This window comes from Erinaceus europaeus, chromosome 21 (genome assembly GCF_950295315.1).
Source record: "Erinaceus europaeus chromosome 21, mEriEur2.1, whole genome shotgun sequence".
Taxonomy (NCBI): domain Eukaryota; kingdom Metazoa; phylum Chordata; class Mammalia; order Eulipotyphla; family Erinaceidae; genus Erinaceus; species Erinaceus europaeus.
In genome coordinates this window covers 35,253,991-35,281,865 of record NC_080182.1, presented here as the reverse complement: position 1 = coordinate 35,281,865, position 27,875 = coordinate 35,253,991, and the positions used below count along the sequence as shown (strand labels likewise).

Genomic DNA, 27,875 nt, shown 5'->3' with positions numbered 1-27,875 from the left:
GAGAACTTGGTTTGCATTAATAGGAAATCCTAATGCTGCTCTTCTAAAACATGTAATTATCAACATGTTTTATCAACTAAATATATTTCCCTTTCTTTTTCATGCATTTAATAATCTACACTGAATAAAAGCAAGTTGATGGGCAAAGTTCAGAGTTTACTGTAGAGATTATTAAAACAAAAAAACCTAGTGATGGCCAGGAAGACAAACACTTGTCTAGAAGCGACCAATACATCCTGCGGAGCTAACGCTAACGCAGACTGTAAAGCATGGGAAGAAAGGGGAGCTAGAGAAACGCCTAGCAGAATGGGCGCGACACCTAGCAGGCCACACATGCAGAGATTACTAACGCTGGGTTCTGTTGTGGATCAATTGTGTCACCTGGTCCATTTCTTCAAAACAATCTTTCCAGACAATTATCATCCAAATTTTACTTCTTAAAAACATTGACATAAAGTCCTTCAGATGTTTAAATATAGTTTATTGGTTGGTTTGAATAGCAAAAAAATGTGTTTACATTATAACAGCATTCGGCCATCTTTTTCAATATAAAGTTTAACTGAGATCATATAAGCCTTAAATTGCTCGCCTCACTGACATATAAAAAGTCCTAGATTCTGTCTTCTGGCTGACTCTCCCAGAGATACACATGAGTATCCTAGTTAAGTGCAACTTCCTTAACCACTTTGGGTGGGATTTATTTAATCATGAAACAGTAGCATGACTGCAAAAAAAATAAGCAAATGAATCTGTTCTCACTTCTCCAAAAATACCTTTTAAGTTATATTTATAACTTCATTACAAATTATACAAATCCCTGGGTTTTTATTTCCACACCTTAACAATCCCATCTCTAGATGCAGTCACAATGAAGCCCTGCGTTGTCTGGAATGTTGCAACATCTGTGATGATGTCATGGTGTCCCACAGGCAGAGACTCTGGCCCCCTCCGAGGGGTGTCGTCACTCGGTCCTACCTTCTGCTTATTCTGAATTTCCTGTTTCATAGTTAAAAATCAAGGAGAAAGTTAAAGGTGTCTATTCCACATTCTGTCTTGTGTCAATATTCTTGCGTTAGCAGTAATAACCAGTCACAAGCCAAAGTCTAAGATGACATTCTAGATTTCCAGCCCTTCCAAGTGTAAAGAGCCAAGTATCAAATGCCCCAGTGTTTCTGTTTGTCACAAGGGAAGCACATATTTACTTGGACATTTTTATGTATATTTTCTCATCAAAAGTTTTTACAAACTGTGTGATTCCAAGCGAGTTACTTAAATCTTCATTATCTTTTGCTTTCTCGTTTGTAGAAGGACAATTCCGGGACAAGTAGTGCTCCGCAGTAAAAAATATGAAATTGCCTTTATTGTTTTCAGGAGTGAGCAAGCACTTCCTATGTTTATTACACCTTAATAAGTTAATCTTAAGAACAGAAGTTAAGAGGAAATGCCACCATCTCGGTGAATGAGAAAGACTATATATACCTGAACAACTTCAGTGCCTTCAATTATCTTCCTGTAGTAGGACACAGATGGAGAACTAGTACCTCCTGCAACAACATAGGACCTTTCTGGGTAAGCCAAGTCCCAGAACCTAGGAAAGAGGAAATGAATTGTGACAGTCTCTGCAGGAGAAGAGGAAAAGCTACATATATCAATGCATAGCTTATTTTACTTCATGTCTGGAGAACTATTTCTAAGGTAGCATAACATTAGTTATGAGACATTACTAGCTGTCCCTTTAACAGGTGGGTGACTGCAAGCATCCCTATGTTAGCAATGTTTTTACTACCCTAATGCTAGCTGTAATAGTCATACACATTTTATTCTTCTAAGTGTTACTTGCATATTTTTACCAGAAACTATACCTTATTTTCATGTCTGAGCCAGCTGTTAGCAGGATAGGATTTCCATCCGCAGGACTACAGTAGATGCCATGGACACTGTGAGGAGAAGGCTTAAGAAAGAAAGAACGCATGAGCCAAACAGGACAGTCTATATAGGTACCTGGCATTAACTGAACAAACAGACAAAGCCTACCGGCTCCCCAAATTTTTCTATTTGAGGTCAGAAGAACACCTGGCAATTAAAGACAAATAAAAGAACTCATATCCTATTCAAAGATCTAATCTGGGCTTACACCCATATGTTTTCAAGGTGCCGAGATGGTACTACTAACAGTCTGAGTGCCCAGTGAAAGACACTAGCTGATCTGCCTAAGGAACTGGAAAGCGGTATGTAGCAATGTGTGTGCTAAGGCACAAAATATAATCCCAAAGCTCACCCATCAACAGATAACATGCTTGATAAAATGCCTAGGGTGTGTAACATTTTACTGCCTTTATAATAAAAACTGGAGTCAAACCTGTAACTCAGAAAGAGGTGGTGCACTGCTGGCCCAGAGAGTGAATCTTCTGTCACCAGTCTCCATGTCCCACATGGACACTTCATTGTTGCCCTGAACAGCTAAGTGAAGAAAAGCCAGAGTTACTACTCAGACAGGAACCTGGTTCTCATGGTCGACAAGAAATGTTCAACGCTACTTTTGTCATCGTTGCAACACCAGCCAATATTTACTGGTAGGCTATCAAGTGGGGAGAATGGTGCAGTGGGAAAACAAATCCAGTACGGTCTTCAAGAAACCTTGTCTCAGAGATTTCGTGTCGGCATACAGAACACACAGATCTCTGTTTGAACCGGAAGGATACAGCAGCTCCTGAAACTGAAAGCACAGAGAGCTGGGCAGATGCAGGTAAGGTTACCTCACTCTTAAGCGTAGACACAAAGATCTCTAGGTATTTGGGGGAACTGGAGGTACAGAGAAAGATCACAGAAGACCCAGACCTGAAAAATATTCCCCGAGCATATATCATGAACTAGCGACTGTCCTAACCTCTGCAGGAAAGCAAACAGTGCAGAAAGGAAAAAGAGCCAAACAAAACCCGCTGCACTTCACGGAACCTCACTTTAGGTGAGGACAATAAGCAGTCAGCGCCAGCCCTGAGGCTTCTACCTTGTGGTCTCAGCCTTTTTCTGAGTGTGGGGCGTGAGCAGGAATAAGGGCACTAGTGCCGGTTACTGTCCATTCACTTGTTTAGTTAGACCCCTGTGTTTGGAGTCTGAACACTACCTCACATGGTAAAGTGACTTTGCAGACATAATCACGTTAAAGACCTTGAGATGAGGTTACTTTGGGTTGTCCAGATGACTTGGCAGCCAAGCAATGCATCTCTGTAAGTGCAAAAAGGCAAAGGAGTAGATTCTCCAGAACTACTAGCAGGATAAACTTGTGATAACACGTGTCTGGAGGAAGCCCCAGTAAGGAATGGATAAAAGTTAAATCACATAGTGAAACTTGGACTGGATATTACACCAAAGCAAAGGACTCTGGGGACGAGGTTTTGGGGTCCAGGTACTTGACGGCAGAAAAAGACCTAGGGCCAGGGTGAGAGTGTTTTGCAGACACCTATCATGGAGAAATGAGAAAGCGCACCCATGTATCAACAACCATTAAGGTCCCTCCCTAATTAAATCATAAAAGAAAAATTTAAATCAGTAACTTCAAGCTGATTGTGTGGGCTTTTCTACTCAAATTCTAATTCTAAGTAACTACCTTCTACCCTACTATAATGCTCCTGAACCCACAACTCTGTAAATTAAATAGCATTTCTGAAAAAACGAATCCTTAAAGTTATCCTACATAACTGTGTCATCTGTTCCCCTGACAGACAACCAGAAGCCATGAAGGGATGGGTCCCCTGAGGACTGAAGAGGCAGTCTGGTCGTTACCAAGAATGAGGAGCTCCTGTTAAGAACAGCCCAAAAGGAAAGAAGGATAAAATCAAGGAGTTCATTCACATGGATGTTTAATCCTTGATAGGACCAAAAAAACATGCTGGGGGAGAAAAGTGATTTTTCTATTAATTGGGTCCTTGATAAAGTGAACTGTAGAGAAATAAAAGTTTGCAGAGAAAAAAGAAGGTGGCGGCAAGGGCGAATAGTAAATCAATGTATAGAAGAAACAAGAGTGCTGTCTGTGGAAACAACCGATGAAGTCACAAGTTGGTTACGCAACGGCCATCAGCTTTGGTAACAGTGACCGCTGACACAGCAGCATGAGACAGATGGTGTATGAGAAAGGGGGCAAAAGCACCAAGAGAGGAGAGCTAGTGTTGAGGCTTAACCAGCACTAGCTGTCACCTGTCTGAATCTCAAAATGCTTACAACTCTGCTAGGCAAGTATTTCACACGGCCACATTTTACAGATGAGGAAAATAAGTTTGAAAGACCTGCCCACGGACCTGCCCAAGAAAATGTGACTACCTTCCGAGGGAAGGGAAACCTGTGGGAACACGTCAAAAGCAGCTTCAGACAGTAAGGCAACTGAGGAGGAGTCACCTCTCCAGGTGACAGTCTTAACCAAAGTCAGGCACTGCGCAGGCAGGCGGCAGGCAGAGGTGGAGAGTGACGATGGGGGTGGGTGAGGTCGTTTTTAAACATAAACTCAACAACAGTAGTGGAGACTTCCATAAACCAAATGGACCAAAGTCAAGCAGTCAGTTCAAACGTAAAATGTAACCTCCAAGAGCCTGAGGCTCCGCAGCAGGTTAGAAGCACTTTCAAATCCCTCAAACCTGCAAGCCGCTCTCCATCTTACCTGCGATCACCCACGACTGATACAGAGGGTGCATTGAGAGGCGTCTGATCCGAGCTCTAGAAGGATGACAGTGACTGGAAATGGGCAACTGGAACCTCATGTCCCAACAAGCCATGGTGCCACTGCTCGTCCCTTAAAGGGGGATGGGGGAGGAGAATAAGTAAAAACAGATTACCATCTAGTGGCCTGAGAGGTGGTGCAGTGGGTAAAGCACTGGACTCTCAAGCATAAGGTACTGAGTTCAATTCCCAGTTGTGTATATGCCAGAGTGATGCTCTGGGTCTCTCATCAATAGGTAGAAATAAGTCTTTAAAAGACTGCTATCTAATGATTAAAGCAAAATGTGATACATTTATACAAGTGGTCAAATCACTGAGTTTTGAATGAATTTTAAAAGTCACTAGAAAAAAGCATTGTTGTCATGAAACTGTCTCCCAATTTCAAAAAGCACCTCTAGTTATTAAATAAAAAGAATGTAACGTGCTTATCACAATGCTGTTACAGAAATTGCTAACGAGTGTGAATTAAAATTGAATTCGTTAATTACCAGAACTGTTATTAATTGCCAAAGACATCCAAAAAATCAACAGCTCCATACAAGAAATGACATGAATTTCCCCTGTCAGAATGTTTAGGTTGCCTGAGTCACTTGTATTTCACTGGCATTCAGTGACCACTTTACCTAGTCTAAATTGGCACCACCTTGTTACAAACATCAGCGATCGACTGCTGCTGTGTGCTCTTTCCTCCGAATGCCCAGAGACAGGTCTGGGCACCCAATCACAGCAGAAGTGGATGAGTGGTAACACTTGCCTGAGAACTTAAACTACACAGAGATCCCAGAAGAGCTGTGTCTGTCGTAACACTGGGGAGATCTCTGGATTAGTCTCTAATTCCGTCAGAAGAGAGAGGTAAGAGACAGAGAGAGAAGTCCCCCTGTCCCGACTCTAGGCAATGGTTTAAATAGTGAAAGGGCATACAGGCTGCCCTCACTGAGGGCACCTAAGAGCCGTCACTGCACTTGCTAAGTATGCCGTCTTCTCTTCTAGGACTAGCATTGTCTTGTACATGTGCAGACTGTGGCATAAATGGCATAAAATAATATAGTTCATGTAAATGACATAATAAAGCAGAGAGGGAACCTTTTTGCTACTAAGCTATTTGGATATTTATTATATTTATGTTTTATAATCATTATATTTATAATGTCATTTGTGGATCATACAAAATTATCAACCTAAAACTTAAACACTTAATGCCCTGAAAAAAAGCTCCTAGAATTAATGAATTTTAAGTCCCACCAGTGGTTGCCTTGGAAGGGTAGGAACAGATGATTTCATGGGCCTTTATATGGCTCATGGGTTGGACATTATAAGACCCACTTCTATAATAGAAGGTATTTACAAATAAAAACTAGAGAATCTTGAAGTCAAAATTCAACCACAGAATCTTATAATTTTCCTGAAAAAGAGCAACAAAAATTAAGATGGGATACCTTCTCAAGGGCCAGAATCAAGGGGACTGGGGGTGGGGGGTGTGGGGTGAAACTAAAAGAAAAAAGTAGCCAGCAAGACCACATGGTCCATCTTCAGCCTTTGAGGAAAGGGAACAGGGAGGAGTGATGACGGCAAGGTCATTCTTTAGCTCTTCTCCTGTACCTGCCCTGTCGTAAAGCTCGTAAGTCACTACACAGCCCATATGGAGATGAGTATAAGCAGCCTGCCTCAAGTTACTGGAGCTTAAAACCCAGTGTAGCCAGATTCAAATACTGTCATTCATAAACTAAGTCCCTAGCAGAATAAGAACATCAGCAAATCTGATCACGATGATGAAGGTAAAAAAGACTCAATTCAAAGAAGAGGACATTATGGTCGGCATTGGGATACTGCTTTCTCTTTCAAATACGTTTCTAGAGAGAAAAAATAAATTGCAAGTGGTTATAATACACTAATTATGGAAAAAATGAGAAAAAAAATTGCCAATACAGAAAAAAGCAAAAGCTTTCATAAAAAGGCAATTTCAGGCATCAGTAGCATTCAAAGCTGAGTCAATGAGAGCCCGCTTACCAATGCAGAGCCAGCACTGGTGGATGTCCACAGCAAAGGAAGTGATGAGGCCTGATTTTAAATCATGCTTCAGTGTCCATGCATTGCTCGAAGTCCTGAGGTCCCAGCCAACCAGAGAGCCATTCACGGTGGCATAGGCAAGAACGGACTGCGCCCCGGAGTTGAAGTGATGCATATCCACCACACAGCCATCTTCCTTCTGGTCTAGAATCCTGACGTAATGTACAAAGTCAAAGATGTTTCCAGTCACTGAAAATACAACATCCGTCTCCACCGCAGGTGAATTTATATCCTAACCCTCGTCAGGAAATCTCCTTCCCACTGCCTGTGCCAGACACTGATTTGCTCTCCGCCCTACTGCGTTATGTCCTCCACAATGTAATTAAAATCTGTGCCCAGAGCACTGTCCAGCTCCTCCTTATGTTGGTGCTGGGGATTGAACCTGGGACTTTTGGTGCTGAGCTCAGGCATGAAAGTCCTTTTGCATAACCATTATGCTGTCTTCCTAGCCCCAGAATATAACTGAAACACGGTATTTTATCTGTTAGGTCTCATGTTTTTCATTAACAAAAAAGACTTCAGATTCATTCAGTATTGTTATCTTGACTTAGTAGTTTATTTCTTAAAAACTGCTGACAAAGTAAAAGTAATACAGTATCACTGACTCTTTATTCCTTTTATGTACTACCTCAAAGCACAGATCACTTTTTTTTTTTTAACTTGGGCATTTTAAAATTTAAGAGTATCTTAAGCATACTAGTAGCCTCCTTTGTCTGAGTCACGCTTTTGCACACAGTATTCTGGTCTTATCTCTTAATCAAAAGCCAGCAAACATTTTCTGTAAGGAGTTAGAGCAAATATTTTAGGCTTTGCAAATCATATATACCTCTCTCATGATTTTTTTTTACTTAAAAACACAAATCATGGGAGTTGGGCAGTAGTGCAGTGGGTTAAGCGCAGGTGGCGCAAAGCGCAAGGACCGGCGTAAGGATCCGGGTTCCAGCCCCTGGCTCCCCACCTGCAGGGGAGTCGCTTCACAGGCGGTGAAGTAGGTCTGCAGGTGTCTATCTTTCTCTCCCCCCTCTGTCTTCCCATCCTCTCTCCATTTCTCTCTGTCCTATCCAATAACAACCACATCAATAACAACAATAATAATAACTACAACAACAATAAAAAAAAAAGACAACAAGGGCAACCAAAGGGAAAATAAATAAATAAATAAATAATTAAAAAAAAAAAACACAAATCATTCTCAGTTTATGGGGTATAACTGTAGGCTGTAGTTTGCTAACTCAGATAAATAAAAAAATATTTTTATAAATATTCTGGTACTGGTGAAATTCCCCTAAAAGTGATGAAAAGTCCAAATGCTAAATAAAATGTGACAAGATGCCACAAGCTCACAACAAGGGCGACAACAAGGGCAACAAAATGGGAAAAAATAGCCTCTAGGAGGAGCGGATTCGTGGTGCTGGCATGGAATGCCCCAGCAATAACCCTGGAGGGAAAATAAGAATAATAATAATATAAATACAAATACCTGCTTTGTAGAGGATGAATTTTCGGAGATTTGGGCAGCTTGGAAGCCTCGATTCCAAGAAGCTGGATAGCACCATTGTCAGATGCTATGGCTAAGTAGTGGGATCCCTGGCAGAAAGTGAGTGTCTTGATGCGGCCTCCAATTCGGTTATACGTTAGAATAGATCTGCACAAAAGAAATTAAGTTGCATTTATGAAAGGGCCACTAGAGCATTATCACTGCTATTATTAATAAACCTCCACACACTTAACAAAATTACTTAGAGGTCTATTTTACTGCCTTCGTCTCAAACAAAAAGAAACCGGCCTGTCCTGTACCCTATAAACACTGGCATGAAACTGTCTTCCCCTCTGATATTTTATGATGGTCAGATCCACATTCTTCTCTGTTACATGGAAAAAACATCCTGGACAGCAAAGATTTTTCCTCAACAGACGGTGCTGGGAAAGCTGGACATCCACACGTAAGAATGAAACCAGGTCACCACATCACACTGTGCACCAAAGCAAAGTCCACAGATAAAGACCTGGACAGTAAAAGCCAGAGACTCTAAAACCCCAATCTCCGCCTTGTCTTAGATGGAACTTGAAGGAATAGTGTTGGGTGGGATGTCAGGGAGAGAGGGATAAATACCAGAGGAGCTTACTCCTAGGCAGGATGTGGAAGACAGTGACAGGAATGGAGACCACAGGGTGGAAGCTTAGACTAGAAGTGGCAGAACACACCAAAGCAAAGGGTTCTAGGGAGGGAGAAGAAGACAGGGGCCTGCGGTGGGCTTGGGGTCCTAAACTGGAGGTCAGTATATTCTGAAGACACTCATCATGCAGAGACAGGAAATTGTGCCCACTGTCAAAGACTGTACTATAAAAATAGAAAAGAAAAAAGAAACTAGATTTGGAAATTAATTCTTAGTTATTGCCTTAACATATGGACAGCACTGTGGCATAACATGTAAAAAAAACTCTCCAAGAATTATGAATATTTTAAGAGTGTGTGTTTGTGTGTTTTGTTCGGAAAAGCTATGATTCATCTTTTTTATCCTACACGTGCCAAAGCAGCACACTATCCAAGAGAGCTATTTCACTGGGCCTGAATATCTTTCTCAACTCTTCTGTAACATAGCTTCTTCCTTCTTCTTTTCTGACAGAGCTACAGCCTATCTTTTTTTTTTTTTTAAGATTTTATTTATTTATTAATGAGAAAGACCAGAGGAGAGAAAGAACCAGACATCACTCTGGTACATGTGCTGCCAGGGATTTAATTTGGGACCTCATGCGTACAGGGTGCAATGCTTTACCCACTGTACCACCTCTTGGATCACAAATCATTTCTTTACTTGTACTCTAGCCCATTCGATAATCTGGGTTGGCTCTACCATCAAAAATACCCAGAATCTGATCTTCTTTAGTCACTGTGTTCTCTTCTTGCTTGACTTCCTGACTAGTAGGGCCAGATGATGGCACGCCCAGTTGAGCACACATGTCACAATGCACAGGGACCCAGGTTTAAGCCCCTAGCCCTCAGCTACACAGAGGAAGCTTTGCAAGTGGTAAAATAGAGTAGCAAGTGTTTCTCTTCCCCTCTGTCTCCCGCTTCCCTCTATATTGATATCTGTCTCTGGCAAATAAATAAAAAGGAAGGGAGGGAGGGGAGGGAGAAGGGTGGATGGATAGATGGACTGATTTCTAAACAGCCTCCAAATGTTCTGCACCTGCCTCTTCAGTCTATTCTCAACAAAACAAGCACAGCTGTGGTGAAAATTAGTTCAGGTCCATGTCTACTAAGACTCTTTCAAAGATGACCATCTCAAACTAAAAAGTACAAAAGCCCACAGGGCCTAGTGTAATATGGCCTCACCTATCTTACCCCTCCCATCCAGTTCCTCTGCCCCAATTATAAACCTTTCTGCTATTCTTCAAACAGGTCAAATATTTTTCTACCTTGGGGCCTTTGAAATCCCAGTTTGCTCTGACTTCAATGTTCTTCCTCCACTGTTACCAGGTCTTTCCCTCAAGTGGCATCTTCTCTGTGAGGAAGTCTCTGGTCAACTTATTTAAAATTCAACCCCAGGGCTGCATGGTAGTGCACCTGGCTGAGAACAAATCTCACCGCGTGCAAAACCCTGGATTCAAGCCCTGAGTCCCCACCTGAAGGGACAGAACTTCACAAGTGGTAGGCGGTGCTGCAGGTGTCCACTCCCTTTCTATCTCCCTTTCCCTCTCTATGTCTCTCTATATATAAGCAAAATAAAATATATCTTTTTTAAAAAAAATCATCACATCGCAGCTGTGATAGCAAGGTGACCACAGCGAGGTTACAACAACAAGGGCAACAAAAGGGGGCGGGGGGGAATGGCCTCCAGGAGCAGTGGATTCATGGTGCAGGCACCGAGCCCAGCAATAACCCTGGAGGGAAAAAAAAAAATCATCACAATGAGCCAGCTGGTGGTACACCTGCTTGAGAGCATCTGTTCACAAGGAACCAGGTCCAAGCCCCCAGTTTCCAGCTACGGGGGGGGGGGGAGGGAAGAGCCTCATGAACGGTGAGACAGTGCCACAGTCTCTCCCTCTCTCTCCCTTCCCTCTCAATTTCTGTCTCTATCCAAAACAAATAAATAAAATTTAAAATAGTAATAAAACCCAACCCTCCCCCTACTACATCCCCTATTCCTATCATACTTTCCTCCATAACCTTCCTAACCATCTAGCTGACTACACGCTTCACTCACCTCTACTGTTCACTGTCACGTCACACAGGAAGGCAGACTCTACAGAAAATGTGTTCTTGTTTGTTTATCATTGCTGTGTCCCTGGCAGCTAACAGTAGCTACCACAGAGTAAATACTCAGTAACTATTTGCTGACTAACATCCACCTCCTAAGTATGTGTTACCTGGTAGTGGTGGTCTTCCCTTCCATCTTTTGACTATTCCAGATCTTCACGGTGCCGTCATTTGAACATGTTGCAAAAAGTGATTGTTCATCAGACACTCTGATTCGATTCACAGCAGATTTGTGTTCATGGAGATGTGCAACGAGTAGCCCTTTAGGGCGCCACCCTATAAAAGCAAGAGTCTGTCAAAGCGTGGCTCACACATACGCTCTGACCCTCACTGCAGTCCTATTTGCCAGGACTAAACAAAGGGCCCACCCGCTAGCCAATACAAAGCCCTACTTTTAAAACTGAATGAGATATTGAGAACAGCAATCTAGTGTTGCTCAGATACCACTGCCTAAGACTGAGGGGGGTTGGTTAGTGGTCGGTGGGCATTTTCCAGTGCCCGAGAAAACAAAGCAGTTACTTGTTGCCTGAAAAAAATCCTGAATACTTGATCAATAGCAAGAGGCAATGACTACCGTGACCTAGAGCGATTTACACCAGAGAGGACTCTTGAGTTGAAGGTCTCAAAGCACCAGACAGCTTACACGTGTGGCTTCGCAGGTACCTACTGACACACTCTGAGATTCAATTTGCTCACGTGACAAATGTGAGAGAGTACTTGATGCGAAGGGTGGCTACGTAAAGACGCAAAGTGTAAGGAGATTCTACATGGTCCCCAAGTCACAGTCAACACCCAAATGTTGGTTGTTCTAACTACAAGCCTTCATTCTATGGTATCAGTATGCTACTATAAATAGTAATATGAATTATAACCTCAGATTTTCCATGCATTTTCTTTTATAAATGCACACTTTATGTTTCACTACCATGTGTGATTAATTTTCTCTAATGAATTAATAATTCCCTGAGACCACAAAACAAGTTTTATAGATTGAGAAAACTTAGCCCAGGTCCTTGCGGGTAACTGTTTGATAAATGAAACTTTTATTAAATCAAACAGTTAACATTTAACATCAATCAATTTTAAAATCAAACAAAACAAAATCTATTAAACAGCATACTACATGTGGAGTCAGGACTGTGTGCCTAGTTTTAAGTGATTACAGTGTCATTTTAACATGAAATTATTTCTTCGTATCAAAAACCAAAATGAATCCAAGATTACTGCCAATCCTGGATGACTCTGAGATTAAAAAATAAAGTGTCTCCCTTCAAATCTCCAGTTGACGTGTGTAGGAAGAAAAGCTGAATGTGATTTTTAAAGAGGATATGCTGGGTCTGACAGCGATCAGAAACACTTCTCCGTCACGTCTAGATAATCTGTCAGGCTAGGTTGAACATTTCCTCTGGGGAGAATCAGTTTCACACAAGCACTTAAATGTGGAAGGTAAAAATCAGAGATGCTACAGCCAGTGAACGTTTTCTGAACCACAAATACACCATTTTTATGACTACTGAATAAAATGTACAGCGCAATTTAAGTATAAATGCCATTTCTCTTCGATCCTATTGTACAATAGTTTGTGATCAACTTTTTTGTTGTTGTTTTTAAATCAGGCCTGGTTAAGCCACACTAAAACCATATTACAGAACTTATGCATATTCAAATATAAATTATAACCAAAAAAGTTATGTGACTAGTGGTACTCATTATCACTTAAAAATATGTCTACATTCTTTAAGTCACTGATATTTATCACCACTTTCTCTGAATTCTTAACAGTTTAAAGACTAGGATCACCACATTACATTGGACAAGTCTGTTAGCATGGCAGAACCACTTTTCATATAAAATACCTCTAAATTTCTTTTGCATCCTTTCAGAATAGAGGAGTATTCTTGCTCCCCCCCAAGAAAAGAATGTGCATGTTTCATATTTATAGAAAGGGGAGAGTTAGGGAGAGAGCCAGCCAGTCATGCCGGGGCTTCACTGCTCCAGGCTGGCTAGTTCAGACAGGAGACACAGAAATAGGATGGGGGAAAGACACCGGTGCTGAAGATTTACACAGTGGAAGGGGGCCAGGCTCACACTGGGGCTGCAGGCATGGAGAAGCAGGCATCACTCCAGGTGAATTATCCTCCCAATGCCATCCTCGGCCGGCTCACCACCCACATTCATGGTGATCATCATTGAATGATGGGGTTAAAAGCAATTTTATTAACTCTCTGTGTGAATCTCTTTATTTTTACTTTTTTTAAAAAAAAAAAAAAAAAAGGCAATAAATGCCAAACCCTTCAGCAATTAAAAGCCACGGTTTACAATTAAAACCTGACATTCAGTGAGAAAGTGGCATGAACACAAAGCAGGCAAGAAAAGCCTGACGATGCCGATGGAGGAAGCTGAAACGCTCACTACGTGACTGACCTAAAAAGGTGCTCGAAGTGGTCCCCTAACCCAACTCCACATACAACGACTGAGCTCTCTCACTAATTATTTCTCCCTCTGGCGTTCCAGAGTGACAGTGTTGTTCTTAATTCCTCCCACTCGACTCGAGGTCTCAGCGCCCAGGCAGGAAGACAGCTTCCTGCCAGCGCCGTCTTTACCTGGTGGTGGCGGTTTACTCTCCCACTCAGCATTTTCCATCATCTGCTTAGCTATTCTCTCAGCAGTACACTGCTCGCGCTTTTGCTGTACGAGCTGCTGGAGTTCGGTTTTACAAGTGGTGATCCGGATCTGGCAGGCGGATGGTACAGTTGTACTACTTAAAACCTGTGCTGTTGGTTTCCTACTTTGGATATTTGCCACTTCAGGAACCTGAAAAACGAACAGTTATGGCATTTATGTGACAAATGTTCCCGTGTTCTCTGTATTCATTATATTAACTTTGTCCACTACTAATGTACGCGTTTTAAAATCCACTTGGATGCAATGATACGTTTTCTATCTAATGCATCATGGTGAAGGCTGATATTTTTGCCATTTTTTGCATGTATAACTATGTAATTAGGTTATAAATAAAGAAAACTTTAAAGATTCACTGTAGTCAAGTTATAACCATAGCTCATACTGATGATGTCTTTAACCAGTCATTTCATTTTACAAATAAGTCCTCTAAAGTGTGAGGTAAGAACCACTCTGAGATCCGGTTATTGCTACTTTCAATAGCTAGATTTCACCATGGCTACAAAATAAACCTGTCTGAGAAAGAAACATGTCCTCCCTAAAGAAACATGTCCTCCCTAAAGAAAAAGCCACTATATTGATTTTTCAAATAACAGCGCCATATTTAAACATCTAAAAACAATAGAATGGGGATAGAAAACCGAAAGAGAAGCATTGAGCCAAGTGGCAGTACCTGTGGAGAAGTGGACAAAGGAACACAGATCCCAGCAGAGGACTCGGATCGAGGGGGCTTCCCAGCCTGAATTACCTCCTGGTCCGTCCCTTTGGGCAAGGCCTGTGGGATGTTTGCTGGCTCCAGTGACCCAAACATGCTTTTCCATTCTTCATTGACATTTGAGTCTTGTTTTACATGTTTCCTAGCTGCAAAATCAAGTGCAGAGCAGTCTAAACGAAGGCTCTAAAAGCCCTACATGCTTTCACTGTTTTGTTTGTTGATGGGGGGACACGGGGGTAGGCAGGCAAGGGTATGTACCTATTTAGTCTTATAATCTACAATTTATATTTATGCATCAACTCACTGATTCTCAATTATCACTAGGGCACACAGAGCACATAATGATGCCAATAACCAGATCTAATTATTTTTTTAGTTCCCAAAGCTAGCTGAATTTCAAGTAACCACTGGATACTGTATCTGGATAAAGAGGAATTGAAACATTTTATTGTCACTAACTACAATGCTAGATATGGCTTATCCACTTCTGCTGTCAGCTAATTAGGGAACAAAACAAGAAGTATAAATATGATAAGTAATATCAGTTGCTCTACAGTTATGTCCTGACTACAGACAGATGAGGCACTCTTTGCTATTTAATTTTAATTACCAAAATGTACCATCAACTGCCCCCACAACTTTGTCAACCTTACAAACAATATCTCTCTACTGACATTTTACCATATTCTTTTTTTTTTAACTGAAAATGTTAACTCAAAGAATAAAAGCATATGGTGAATTTACAATCTCATCAGTAATATGTAGGAAAAATGCCTGTTTCCCTAAACTTTTTGCAGCCATGGGACCCATCAATCATTGTTGATCGCACTGGCACAAACTGCATCTTACTATTTTAATCTGCAATTACTTCATTTGAACATACTCCTTTCTAGCTATCAGTCATGTGTTATGTTTTGAGGTGCTTATGTTTTCTTAATAATTTGTATGAGTATTTCACCTATTTGGGATGTAAACCATTATTATTAGGTTGTAAATATTTTATCATACATTTGTCAGCTAAGGTTTGAATTTTACGTAGTTATCAGCTGCCCTCAAAATCTGACACTGGAATAGGAGAGATTTTAAAGACCTGAATTTGGAAGTAAATATACCTTCAAAGAGAACTAACAGGAAGAATGCATGAGGTCTTAAAAAACTTCCTACAGGGGCCACGTGGTGGCACACCTGCTAAACACACATTACCATGCTCAAGGCCTTGGGATCAATTCTCTGGTCCCCACCTGCAAGGAGAAAGCTTCACACACTGTGAAGCAGTCCTGCAGGTGTCTCATTCTCTCCCCCCTGCCTCTCAGTTTCTCTATCCTATCAAATAGAATGGAGTGAAAAACAAAACAAAATGAAACAAATAACAACAACATAACAAACCCTCATATAGTCAGACTAACACAACAGGTCACCTGGAAAGGATATCTGCTCTGGCATAACTGGGAACCAGGTTTTAGCCCACCTAGCCCCACACTGGAGGAAGCTTTGGTGCTATGATGCCCACCCTTTTACTTCTCTCCCTCCCCCCACCCCATAGTCATCCCATAGTAGTGAAGCTCTGGTAATAACAACAAAAACACCTCATCCAATTAATTTCACTTTCAAGTACAAGCTCTTCTTATAAGAACTGACAGTTCCTGATCTTAAGACTTCAAGTGGTTATAGTTTCTCTACTATATTTTTTACCTTTCACTATAAACAGCAAGACTAACTTTTCAATTACTTGACCCTATCAACTAGCAACAAATTAAAAAACTTTGTCTTATTTTGCATAGGCCTAGTGGCCTTCAGCCAGTGTTTGGGGGGGGGGGGATGAAAGTCACCTTCTATCACACACCTCTCAGCAGAGAAGATTTCATTGTAAGAGCAGGCCTCTGGACTCAGGCACAGAGTCACGATTTTGGCAAGTTAATCTTTTAACTATATCGTCACATCTCTGCTTTTCTACCGCCTAGGTTTTCTAATACTGTAACAGAGTCACTCACTGCAGTTTAAAATTCTGTCTGAAAAATGTGAATTTCATCCTATTACTAATTAGCCTCATAAAATTAACAGATACACACAGAGAGAGAAAGGAATATAATCACCTCGCTTGTCATCAGACTCCTGTTTAGTTTTAACAAGATCGACCTGTCTTCCGGTTATTCCTAGAGCTGCCAAGTCAATCACACCTTTTTGACTGCTGTCATGAAGATGGGTCTGGTCCACTATATTGGCCTTTGCTTTGTGAGATTTCATCATGAAGTCTTTCAGTGCCAAAAGTTTGTCTTCCTCTTCTTCTGTCATCCCCTGAGACCAAATAAAAACAACATATTTTAGGTTACTTTTGCAAGTAATAAAACAGACCTTGGAATAATAACTGAACGGTCAAGACACCCAATTTAAAAATTAAAAGTTAGAATGGTAGGGCTGGGGAGACAGCATAATGGTTATGTGAAAAATGTTTCCTTTTTATAAATAAAAAAATAAAAACAATCTAAGGGAAAAAAAAAAAAAGACTTTCATGCCTGAAGAACTCAAAGTCACAGGTTCAATCCCCAGCACCACCATAAACCAGAATTGAGCTAGGTTCTAGTTAAAAAACAAAATAAGTCAAGTTGGTATAATGAAAAACACCAATGACAATAGAAGTATGTATCAGCACAGACCCACACCTCATCCTTTTTTTTTATTTTAATGTTTTATTTATTATTGTATAGAGACAGAGAGAAATTGAGAGGGGAAGATAGAGAGGGAAACAGAGAGACAGAGAGACAAGAGAAGCAACCCTGCTTCACCACTCGTAAAGCTTTCCCCCTGCAGGTGGGGACCAGGGGGCTTGAACCTGGACCATTGCGCACTGTAATATGCACACTTAACCAAGTGTGCCACTGCCTGGCCCCTACACCTCATTCTTCTGATATCCCAAAACACACAATTTGGAAATACAGTATTAAGCAAAAGTGTGGCAGCTGCCACCTTGCTCCTAGACATTTTGAGAATATCACTACTTCATATTATTTAGTCAAATGCTTTCATAATTTAAAGTACTTAAAAATAAAAACAATATGATGTATGTTCAGTTCGAGAATCCAAGAGTAAAAGAGTACAATATAAGATTTCTTAGTCTATATATCTCACATCAACAGAACAGAAAGGCTACACAGCAACTTCAATATAGAAAATGAATCCGACAAAACGACATTCTTCTATAATAATCTTAGTGAGTGATTACAGAAGTGGAAGTGAATTTCATTACTCTGATTAAAAATCGTACAAAAGAGCTATTTAAAAACAGCAAAATAAAAATAATACAGTGAGCATTCCCAACTAGATGAGGATGACCACTATTGTCAATTCTGTTGAACCATGTACTTAAGAGCCTAGTCACTTCAATAAGGCAAGAACAGAAATACATAATGTTGGTATGCTTCTAATTCTACTTCTAAAAACCTTTTCTGTTTCATTTGGTTTAAATCCCCCCTGCTTAACACTGCATTCTATTTACATAACCACTGTATTCTATTTACATAACCACTATTAACAAGCACCACCCTCCCTCCAGGGCATTGGTGGTTCAGTGGTAGAATTCTTGCCTGCTCAGCCCCCCTCTCCTTGTCACACCCTGATATTCACCAGTCACTTTTCTCTCCACCCTCTCTACATCACATCCTGTTTACACCCTACTTGGCAAGTATATATAAAGACAGCATTCTTAGTTTAGTTTTTAGTTTAGCTTAGCTCGGCTTAGATTGTGCTGCGTCCAGCATGAATAAAGAGATACTGCATACAACCCAGCCATGAGTCCCGGGTCGTCTGTTACCCGCCCATGAAGCCAGCCCGTCGAAAACAACACATAAGACTTAGGGAGGGGGGGGGGGTTGAATGAATGCAAATGTATAAATTCAAAAGAAATGTATCAGGGGCCAGGATGTGGCTCCCCAGTTAGAACAGTTTTCCATGTTCAAGGACCTGAGTTTGAGCCCTTGGCCACCATGTAGAATCACCATGCAAAGCAGAAAGCTTCAAAGGAGGTGAGGCAGTGTATGGTGTCTATGGTCTCTTCTTCATTCTCCCTTCCTTTCACTGTCTATTTGAAAATAACAAGCAAACAAAATAGGCCACTGGTAGAGGCGAACTCATGCAGGCATAAAGCGCCCGTGAAACTCTGCCAGCAAGGGAAGAAAGTATGAGCAAGCCATTGGGGCAGTAGAGGGCGGGTGGTGGAGGGCACTGCGACCACTCACGAGGACGCAGGGTCAAGCTCCCAGTCTCCACCCTCAAGGGCATGCCTCATGAGCAGCGAAGCGGCGCTCCAGGAGTTCCACTGTCTCCCTGTGTCTCTTCTTCCTCAACTTCTGTCTCTATACAAAATAAACAGCTGTCAGGAGTGACTCCTAGTTAAGTTTTATAGGGTTGTGAGACACAAGATCAGTTTAAATTACACAAGTGGGGGCTGGGGCTGGGGCTGGGGCTGGGGCCAGCCAATGGTGTGCCTGGCTCTGCACACATGTTACCAGGTGCAAGGACCTGGATTCAAGCCTCTATTTCCCACCTGCAGAGGAAAAGCTTCGCAAGCAGTGAGATATTGCTGCATGTCTCCCTAACCCCAATTTCTGTGTCTACCCAAAATAAATAAACAATTACCAATTATAATAGTATTAAAATCAAATACCCAAAAATACATGTAGTAAAATATGTACAAAATTCTACAAAGGGTGTCATAAATCCTAGAGATGTATTAAGGCTCTAACTAAATGAAACCAATGAACAAATACCAGGTCTGTCAAATAAAAAAATCCCATGTTGTTGAGACTTCAATTTTCTTGTAAGTTTCAATGCAATCTCAGTACATACACAAATGCTTTGTCTTGTTTGTATAAAATGACAAACTGATTTGAAAATATTATTGGGAAAATGTATACAGAAATAGAGGACTCAGGATAGCCAAAACACTCCTAGAAAAACAAGCCAGGAGATGTGCTAACCAAAGGTCATGATTAAGAAGTAATAACACACAGCACAATTCTTGGGTTGTACACATGCCATAAATGGGTCCACAGACTTCTAACTATGACAAGGCTTCAATTTACCTTTCCATTTGAAAACTGGACTCTCCCCACTCAAAGGAAAGTAAGCAAGCAAGTGAACTTTTAAGGCACTGGAAGACAGCAGAGGGCTGTGATCCTCAAGATAAAGTGGAGTCCTATCAGATAACCCAGTGTACTCTGCAGAGAATTTCTAGGCCACCACACTGAGACTTCAGCAGTCCAACTTCTAGATACTGAGCTGAGTCCGAGGAACCCATAAAGGCTGTGTGTGTGTGTCGGGGGGGGGGGGTGTGGCAGAGAACCAAAGAGATATGGCACAGTGGAAGAATTTCAGAGACACTTCAGGGTCTCCTTGAGTCTTACACTGAGAACACTGAACTAAGGAAGATGTACCAGGGGAAATTACCCGAAAGTCAAGGATTACCAGAAAGTGATAATCCATTTCTGGAGCAAACACAAGGCTGGGGATCAAGCATTCCTGCCCTCACCAGCCATAGTGAAAGACCTACAGATTATCATATCCTTAGAGGTCCTTAACAGAAAGACAAAAATGGCCCCTGATCATAGTTTGTTCTGGACTATCCTTTAAGAACCAAAACAAAAAAGGGGGTGGGGTAGGGGGTGGGCTTTTAAAGAACCTAACTATTCTCAAGTAACTAAACTGTATAACCATACAAAGTCAACACTACATAAAAGAAATTTAGTGACTATGGAGTGAGAAGATGACTCAGCAACAGAGCATAGGACTTACATGAAGGAGGTCCCAGGTTCAATGCCCAGTCCCGTCACATGCAACAGCCAAGCAGTGCTCTGGTCTCTCTACAACAGAGCTATGTAAACCTCTAGATAAAGAGCTTAAAGCTATGGTCTTTGAGAAGCTCCCTAAGTGGATAACAGCTAAGGAGAACTGTAACAGACTCAGGGAAATAATGAGGAAATTGGTAAATAAATTCATAAAAGACATCAAAGGAGTGAAGAGTGCAGTGACGGAGCAAAAAATGAAAGAAAACAAAGTACACACAGCAGAGGAAAACATTTGTAAAAAAAACACCAAGATCAAAGTGGAGGACGAGATAAAGTAGAAAAAGCCAGGATCCCCTCAACCAACACCCCCCCAAAAAAAAAATTCACAGAAAGGAAAACAAAAACAGAATTTAAGAAGTTCTAAAATACAGAATATGAGTTGTAAAACAACATCATCACGAGGAACATTTACTTCATAGAGGTTCGAGAAGGAGGGGAGGTGTAGGAGGGGTGCAATACATCTTAGAATTAATTTTGGCTGAGAATAGCTCCAAATTAAATGATTAAAGAAAGGATAGACACACACACACACACACACACACACACACACACACACACCCCGCCCGCTCCCATACACACACATCTAGGAGACTTGACAGGCTCCAAGGAAAATGAATCCAAGTCTAAATTCACCAAAGCCCACTATATTTAAAATGGCAAAGATCAAAGACAAAGAGATCACTCTGAAGGTGGCTAGAGAAAAGCAAAGAGTCATTTATTAAAGGAAATCCCTTAAGGCTGGCGGCCGATTTCTCCACAGAAACTCTAAAGGCTTGAAAGAACTGGCAGTACATATTCAGATCACTGAGTGGGAAGGGCATCTACCCAAGAATACGTTATCTTGCCAAGTTGTCAATCACATTTAAAGGAGGCACAAAGAACTCTGCAGGCAAAGAAGAGCCGAAGTAATTTCTCACCAATAAACCAAACCTACAAGAATCACTGAAAGAGGACCAAGCAGTGGCTCACACAGAAGAGAACACAACACCTTACCATGCACAAGGGCCCAGGTTCAAGACCCCAGTTTCCACCTGCAGAGGGGAAGTTTCATGAAAAGTGAAGCAGTGCTGCAGGTGTCTCACTTTCTCTCTCCCTAGCTTAGCCCTTGCTCTCAATTTCTCTTTGTATCTCTCAAAAAGAGAAAGGGAAAAAAAATCAGAAGAAAAATAACAGTCATCTAGAGTGGTAAATTTGCTGTGCAGGCATGAAGCTACAGGGATAGGCCTGGTGGCAATAAATAAAAAATAAGGAAAAAGAAATACTGAACAGAGATAAGCGCAAGGACCGGCATAAGGATCCTGGTTCGAGCCCCCAGCTCCCCACCTGCAGGGTAGTCGCTTCACAGGCGGTGAAGCAGGTCTGCAGGTGTCTATCTTTCTCTCCCCCTCTCTGTCTTCCCCTCCCCTCTCCATTTCTCTCTGTCCTATCCAACAACAACAACATCAATAACAACAACAACAATAAAGCAACAAGGGCAACAGAAAGGGAATAAATTAAGTAAATAAATATTTTTTTAAAAAATTCACATGAGATAAAAATATTGAGACATGTACACTAATAAGGAGAAAACCAAGAAGCTAGGAAAATAAGCAAAATCCAACAACAGCTATACAGCAGAACTGAGGTTCACAAAAGGTTGAGGAGGGAGAGTGGTCTTTGGTAGAGAGAATTTGGTGATTTGGTAGAGGTGGTGATCAAGTAGTGCATTTTGAAGAAGTAAAAATTTTTATTTCTGAATTAATTCAGAAGTTTGTAAACCAAAGCTACTTCAAAACCAGAAACTACTGTTAAAGTTTTAAAAAATTTAAAAATTCATAATCAACAAAGAAAAAAACAAAAAACAGGGTGGGTAGGGATCAGACATGATGAGAAATTTTACCTTCTATTGTATCCTTTTATCCTTTCAATCTTACACCATGTGTCTATTCTACCTCTGTGCCTCTTTCTATCTGAAAAAGACAGCCTGGAGTCATAAAGCCCTGGTGACAACAAAATAAACAAATAAATAAATGAGACCAGGGACCTCATGTAGATGAGATCTGTCTAAATCAGCCCTGCCATGTGTCACCTCCAGATGGAAAGTCCTTTTGAAAGTCTGGATGACAGGCAAAGTCTAACTTCCATATGGGTAATGTTCCAAAAGTGTACTTTAAGCCTATTACTGAAACTCTGAACATATTTTCATATAGGAACAATGCAGGCTAGTTTAGAAAGGTCTATTTTTATTTTTTAAAAATCTGAAAAAAAAAGGTCTATTTTGCTCATAATATCTCAAGTGTAGCTCCTATATAATAATATAAGACTACAGAAACCCAAGTTTAAAAAAAAAAAGATCTGTATAAATTCCCATTTGTGGAAGCTGAACATATGTCTTGTTTTCTGTAGTCCTGACATTAGGAACAAGAACTCAGTTGTTTCCTTCAAAGCATTCCCTGCTTCTAAGCCTCTGCTAGCAATCCCAAGAAACTCAGGGAATACAGGGACCAAAAAGAACTGAAGGCAGAGAAACGGCTACAAGGGGCTAGAGGAAGAGAGCTAGGACAAGACTTCTTCCTAGAGCCGCCTAAGACCTGTCCGCTCCTTGTCCTCTTGAGAGGCAGTGACACAGCCGGCCAGGCACACACGTTACAGTGCACAAGGACCTGGGTTCAAGCCCCTGCTGTTCACCTGCACAGGGGAAGCCCCACGAGTGGCAGAACAGTGCCGCAGGTACTTCTCTCCTCCCTCTGTCTTCCCTCTCAATTTCTCTCTGTTTCCATCCAAAATGAAAATACATTCGGACGAACAAACAAACAAATAAAAGTTAGGTTAAAAGAAAAGCCCAACGAAGTTCACTGATAATTTAAATCATACTGGGACTGGGAGGTGGCACACCCAGTAGAGAGAACATGTCATCGTGCACAAAGCCTCAGTTCAAGCCCGGGGCTCCATGCGCGGGAGGGAAGCTTCACGAGAGGCAAAGCAGTGCTACAGGGGTCTTCTTCTCTGTCCTCCCTCTCCCCCTAGTTTCTACCTTTATCAAAAAATAAATTTTATGAAATGGCTTCCAGGAGTGGTGACTTCCTGAAGGCACCAAGCCCCAGCAATAACCCTAGCAGCAATTAAAAAAAAAAAAAAAGTGTTTAACCCTAAGCCTTTGTTATATAGGAAACAGGGTAACTGGCCTGGAAGGGTCAATCAGAGACAGGGGCAGCCTGCAGGCAAACTCAGACCGAAAGAACCCAAATAGGAATAGGAACCTCCCACAAAACCAGTCTCCCACATCCAAAAAAACATCTGTGCATCCAACAGCACTGGAGATTTAGTGACCAGCATAATGCATGAAAGTGATACATCTCCCCAAACTGACAGATTCTCTCTGTAAAACTCAATCATTTTTTTTTGTTAAGCGAGGCATGAGTGACCAACATTATCTTAACTAAGCACCATGCAAACTGAAGTTGTCACTAAGCATTTGCTTTCTGCCTCACCAAGTATTTCATTCACAAACTGCATCGTTAAAACTATTTTTATTCCTATCCTGACTTCCCAGGGTTCTGCATATACTTCCTAAAAGAGGATGATGAATCTAGTTAGTATTTCTAAAGAGGTCCTAGTAATGCCAAATATAATTGCTAAAAGATTACTTTCTAGTTCCAACAAGATTTGTTACCTGATCTAAATTCATGGGCTTTTAAGACCCAACAGCAAACTGGGCTATTACATCAAAAATGCATGAAAAATTCCTAATTCCAACCATTTGGTTGGAGTCAGACCTCTCTAAATTTGGTCTGAAATAAAACCAGATTTTTCCTGTACTATTGCACTTATATTTTGCAATGTTTCTTTTAAATAAAGTTCAGTCTATTTTTAGTAAAAGATGGGACTAAGTGAAGAATATTACCTCAGTCTAAATTTATACAGACTCGTTCAATAATTTAAATAGCAAGTAATCACAAAGGAAAGTCTCGTATGACAACTTCTTTAGATCAACCCACCAGCTTATCATCACCCCAGTAACTAGTAGATGCCAAAACAAATGCAGATGTTGGCGACTTCATGAATCAAAATTATCTAGATAATAAAATAACTGTGTAAGTGCTTCAATGTTTCTCTAAGATTTGCATTTAGATGTGATATTTCAGAAAGATCACCCAACCTGTGAGAGCAGCTTCTTCAGAAGCTGTGCTATGGCAGGATCCTCTGGTGGGGGGCAGTCGGGAAGAGATCCTCTCCGTTTCTTCTGACGCATGTGAAGATGTCTGAATAAGCTAGTGATATCTTTAGACCGCAAAGCATAATCGAAGATAGAACGGCTTACTGGCTCTTTTAAAACACTGAGCAGAACAAGTTTTCTTTCAATCTATAACAGGAGGAAAAAAGTGGATTCAACCAAAACACAACATATAGTAGAAGTATCTTTAGATCCAATAATCACAAATGGCTTAAAAGTCATCATGTTTGTTTTGTGTGATCATGGGAGATAACAGCATCTACAGTTTTTGCTCAAAAGACCAAGTGCTAGGGACACGAGAGAACATGTCTGTTTCTGCTCACTATGATAGCATCAGAGCAGACAGCTATGTCTATCATTCTGAAAGAATGATGATCAATACCCAGGCTACAAATCTGATCTACAAGTTTAAAGAGATCCCCCCCCACTCCAAATTTCTGAGGAAATAATGCTTTTGGGGTAACTGTTGGTTTAGAGAGAGGCAAAGAGACAGAGTAAAAGAGAGCACAGCACTGAGTGGGGGCTGGGCTTCAATCTAGATCACACACATGACAATTATCTAAGTGAGATATTTTGTCAACCCTGGTATAATTTTCTTTTTTTAATTTCTTTATGGGGGGGTGGTGGTTTACAGTCAACAGTAAGATACAATAGTTTGTACATGCGTAACATTTTCCCAGTTTTCCACATAACAATACAACCCCCATTAGGCCCTCTGCCAACATGTTCCAGGTCCTGAAACACCACCACCACCACCACCACCACCATGCCAAGCTCTGCTTAGTGTTTTCCCTTCTGATCTTGTTTTTCAACTACAACTTATGAGTGAGATCATCCCATATTTATCCTTCTGTTTCTGACTTATCTCACTTAATATGATTTCTTCAAGCTCCATCCAAGATGGGGTGAAAGCTCTGGTATAATTTTCTAACAAATCACTCAAGCCACTTGCATGTCTGAATTATTCTGGTACATCACCATTAAAAATTGTTACAAATGCATGCAGTATTTTTAAAAACCCAGTAACACTTTCAAAACAATTGTGCTATTAACAACCACCTCTTCCACCAACACAAAGACACTGGGAATTTATAAGACTTCACCACTCCTAGCAGACTCTTTATTTCTTTTTTCAGATGGAGGGGTGGGGGAAGAGAGAGGAGAGACACCAGAGAATTGCTCTACCACTCAGAAAGCTTCCCCTGTGCAAGGTGTCCCCATGTGGCTTCACAGGCTCAATCCAGGTCCTCACACATGGCAAAATATGTGTGTACTACCACGTGAGAATCCATCCAAGCCCAATTAGCAAACTTCATAGTCAAAATTAGCAGAAATCTCTAGATGTGATTTCCAAAGAAGTTTTAATAAACTTTTTAAAAAGGTATATTCTCCTCTCCATCTTTCATGTATATATAATTTGCTGAGTAGAGAAGAAAGTAACATAACTCGGGGCTGGGTGGTGGCGCACCTGGTTAAGCGTACGTTACAGTACTCAAAGACCCAGGTTCAAGCCCCAGTTGCCACCTGCAAAGGGAAAGTTTTGAGAGTGGTGAGGCAGGGCTGCAGGTGTCTCTGTCTCTCTCCCTTCCTATCACCCCCTTCCCTCTCAATTTCTGGCTATCTCTATCCGATAAATAAATAAAGTTAAAAAATTGAAAAGAACTCTAAGAACAGTATAAATAATGATGATCTCCAGGAATTGATGGATTTATGGGGAAAAGGAAGACTGAAGGCACAAAGCCTTTGTTCCCCTGCCAAGGGGAAGGCATATCAGAGTACGGAAAGAGAAAACCAGAAGGGGAGGTGACTTTCAAAATGGGAAAGAGAGCTTTAGTAAAAACAGCTTGAGTTTTAATAGCCAGAACCATCACTCAACAGTCCAGTCAATTTAAATACCTGTTTTGACAGCTGGACACCAAGCAAAATGAAGACTGTTAACACTGACAAATTGGGCTCATAACTGCTTTGTACAAACCGAAGACAAAAGTTTATCATCAAATATCCTACTGCTGGTGGTGGGGAAAGGCTGGAGAAGAGGCATTAGATTTTTAGAAAAGAAAGAAAATAGAATGAACTAGTTACTGAAAATTTTTTTAAAAAAAAGGCTTTTCTGAATTTCTCACTTTCAAAGGTGATTAGCTAACTTGAAAGAAAGGTAAAAATACTATAGTCCATTTTAATTTTTTAAAGATTTAAATAAAAGTAAGATGGACTCTTTAAACAGTTGTTTGTATATTTATTTATTCTCTTTTTGTTGCCCTTGTTGTTTTATTGTTGTAGTTATTATTGTTATTGTAATTGATGTCGTCATTGTTGGACAGGACAGAGAGAAATGGAGAGAGAAGGGGAAGACAGAGAGGGGGGAAAGAAAGACACCTGCAGACCTGCTTCACCGCCTATGAAGTGACTCCCCTGCAGGTGGGGAGCCGGGGGCTCGAACCAGGATTCTTACACCGACCCTTGCACTTTGTGCCACATGCACTTAATAACCCACTGCGCTACTGCCCGACTCCCAACAGTTTTTTTTTTTCTTTGTTTGTTTTAATAGCATAGCTTAGAAGAAGTGATTCCAAACAGGGACATGTATACCTGTATTATGGGCTGGGTGATATATGGGTCAAGGTAAGGCATCAATTTGCAGTAGACGTCAGCTGTGCTTATCTGATGAGCCACAACTGTGGTAAATCCCACGGCACCGTAGCGTATCCACAGATTGGGGTGACACAGGAAGGGGGCTCAAGGGGGGAATAAAAGCCAAGGGTTAATGACGTTCGTTGTTTCAATCAAGGTAGACAATTGGCTACATAACTCAACTGATAAAAGGACACCACCACCATGTTCTTATCAGATGCCTTCGTTTACAAATCACCACTATGAGGCATTAACTCAACCCTATGAGCTTAATAAAAACAAACAAAAAACAATAAAACAGTTACCTGCTTTCTAAGAATTTAAATTTATACTTTTTAGTCACAAATGAAGATTGGTAGATATCTACTCATTTATAAAACTGGATTAAACACTAGCAGTCACAAACAAATTTCATCTCCAAGTCACAGCAATAAGATTACGGGTTCTTCATTGATTTTGGTCAGTGCACTGCTGCACTGGTGTTGGGACCAAGCCCAGGACTTCTCACATACTCTACTGTTCTCTGCACAAGCACTGCACTGCTTCCCCAACCCCTACCTGACCTTTCTAATGAAAATATCTGGTCAAGTTAATGCACCATTCAGGCATATAAGTGAGCTGAAAACATGCCCATTCTTAGAGTTTAGATTATAAAGTTCAACTGGAACTAAATGAATGCTTTTCACCCTTTCTAACTGATTTTGCATATTAAACACGAAATCAATTATCTTAACTAATTGAAGATTTAGAAAAAAT

General features: G+C 40.9%; 1 protein-coding gene across 2 annotated transcripts in view; it reads right to left on the bottom strand.

Moving 5' to 3' along the window:
* Window positions 1-464: 464 nt before the first annotated feature.
* The window catches only part of PIK3R4 (phosphoinositide-3-kinase regulatory subunit 4), a 47,521-nt gene continuing 20,110 nt past the window's right edge, over window positions 465-27,875 (bottom strand). The window contains exons 8-20 of one of the 2 annotated variants that reach the window (XM_007529831.3): window positions 27,078-27,223; window positions 24,414-24,617; window positions 16,529-16,730; window positions 14,394-14,581; window positions 13,642-13,852; window positions 11,149-11,314; window positions 8,258-8,422; window positions 6,718-6,929; window positions 4,652-4,783; window positions 2,360-2,460; window positions 1,863-1,951; window positions 1,480-1,588; window positions 465-996 (exon numbers count right to left, since the gene is read on the bottom strand). In XM_007529831.3, the coding sequence (XP_007529893.1) occupies window positions 826-996; window positions 1,480-1,588; window positions 1,863-1,951; window positions 2,360-2,460; window positions 4,652-4,783; window positions 6,718-6,929; window positions 8,258-8,422; window positions 11,149-11,314; window positions 13,642-13,852; window positions 14,394-14,581; window positions 16,529-16,730; window positions 24,414-24,617; window positions 27,078-27,223 (2,096 nt within the window). In that variant the 3' untranslated portion in view covers window positions 465-825. Of the gene's footprint in view, window positions 997-1,479; window positions 1,589-1,862; window positions 1,952-2,359; window positions 2,461-4,651; window positions 4,784-6,717; window positions 6,930-8,257; window positions 8,423-11,148; window positions 11,315-13,641; window positions 13,853-14,393; window positions 14,582-16,528; window positions 16,731-24,413; window positions 24,618-27,077; window positions 27,224-27,875 lie in introns of those variants that run through there. The other variant, XR_009547104.1, reaches the window with a different exon arrangement.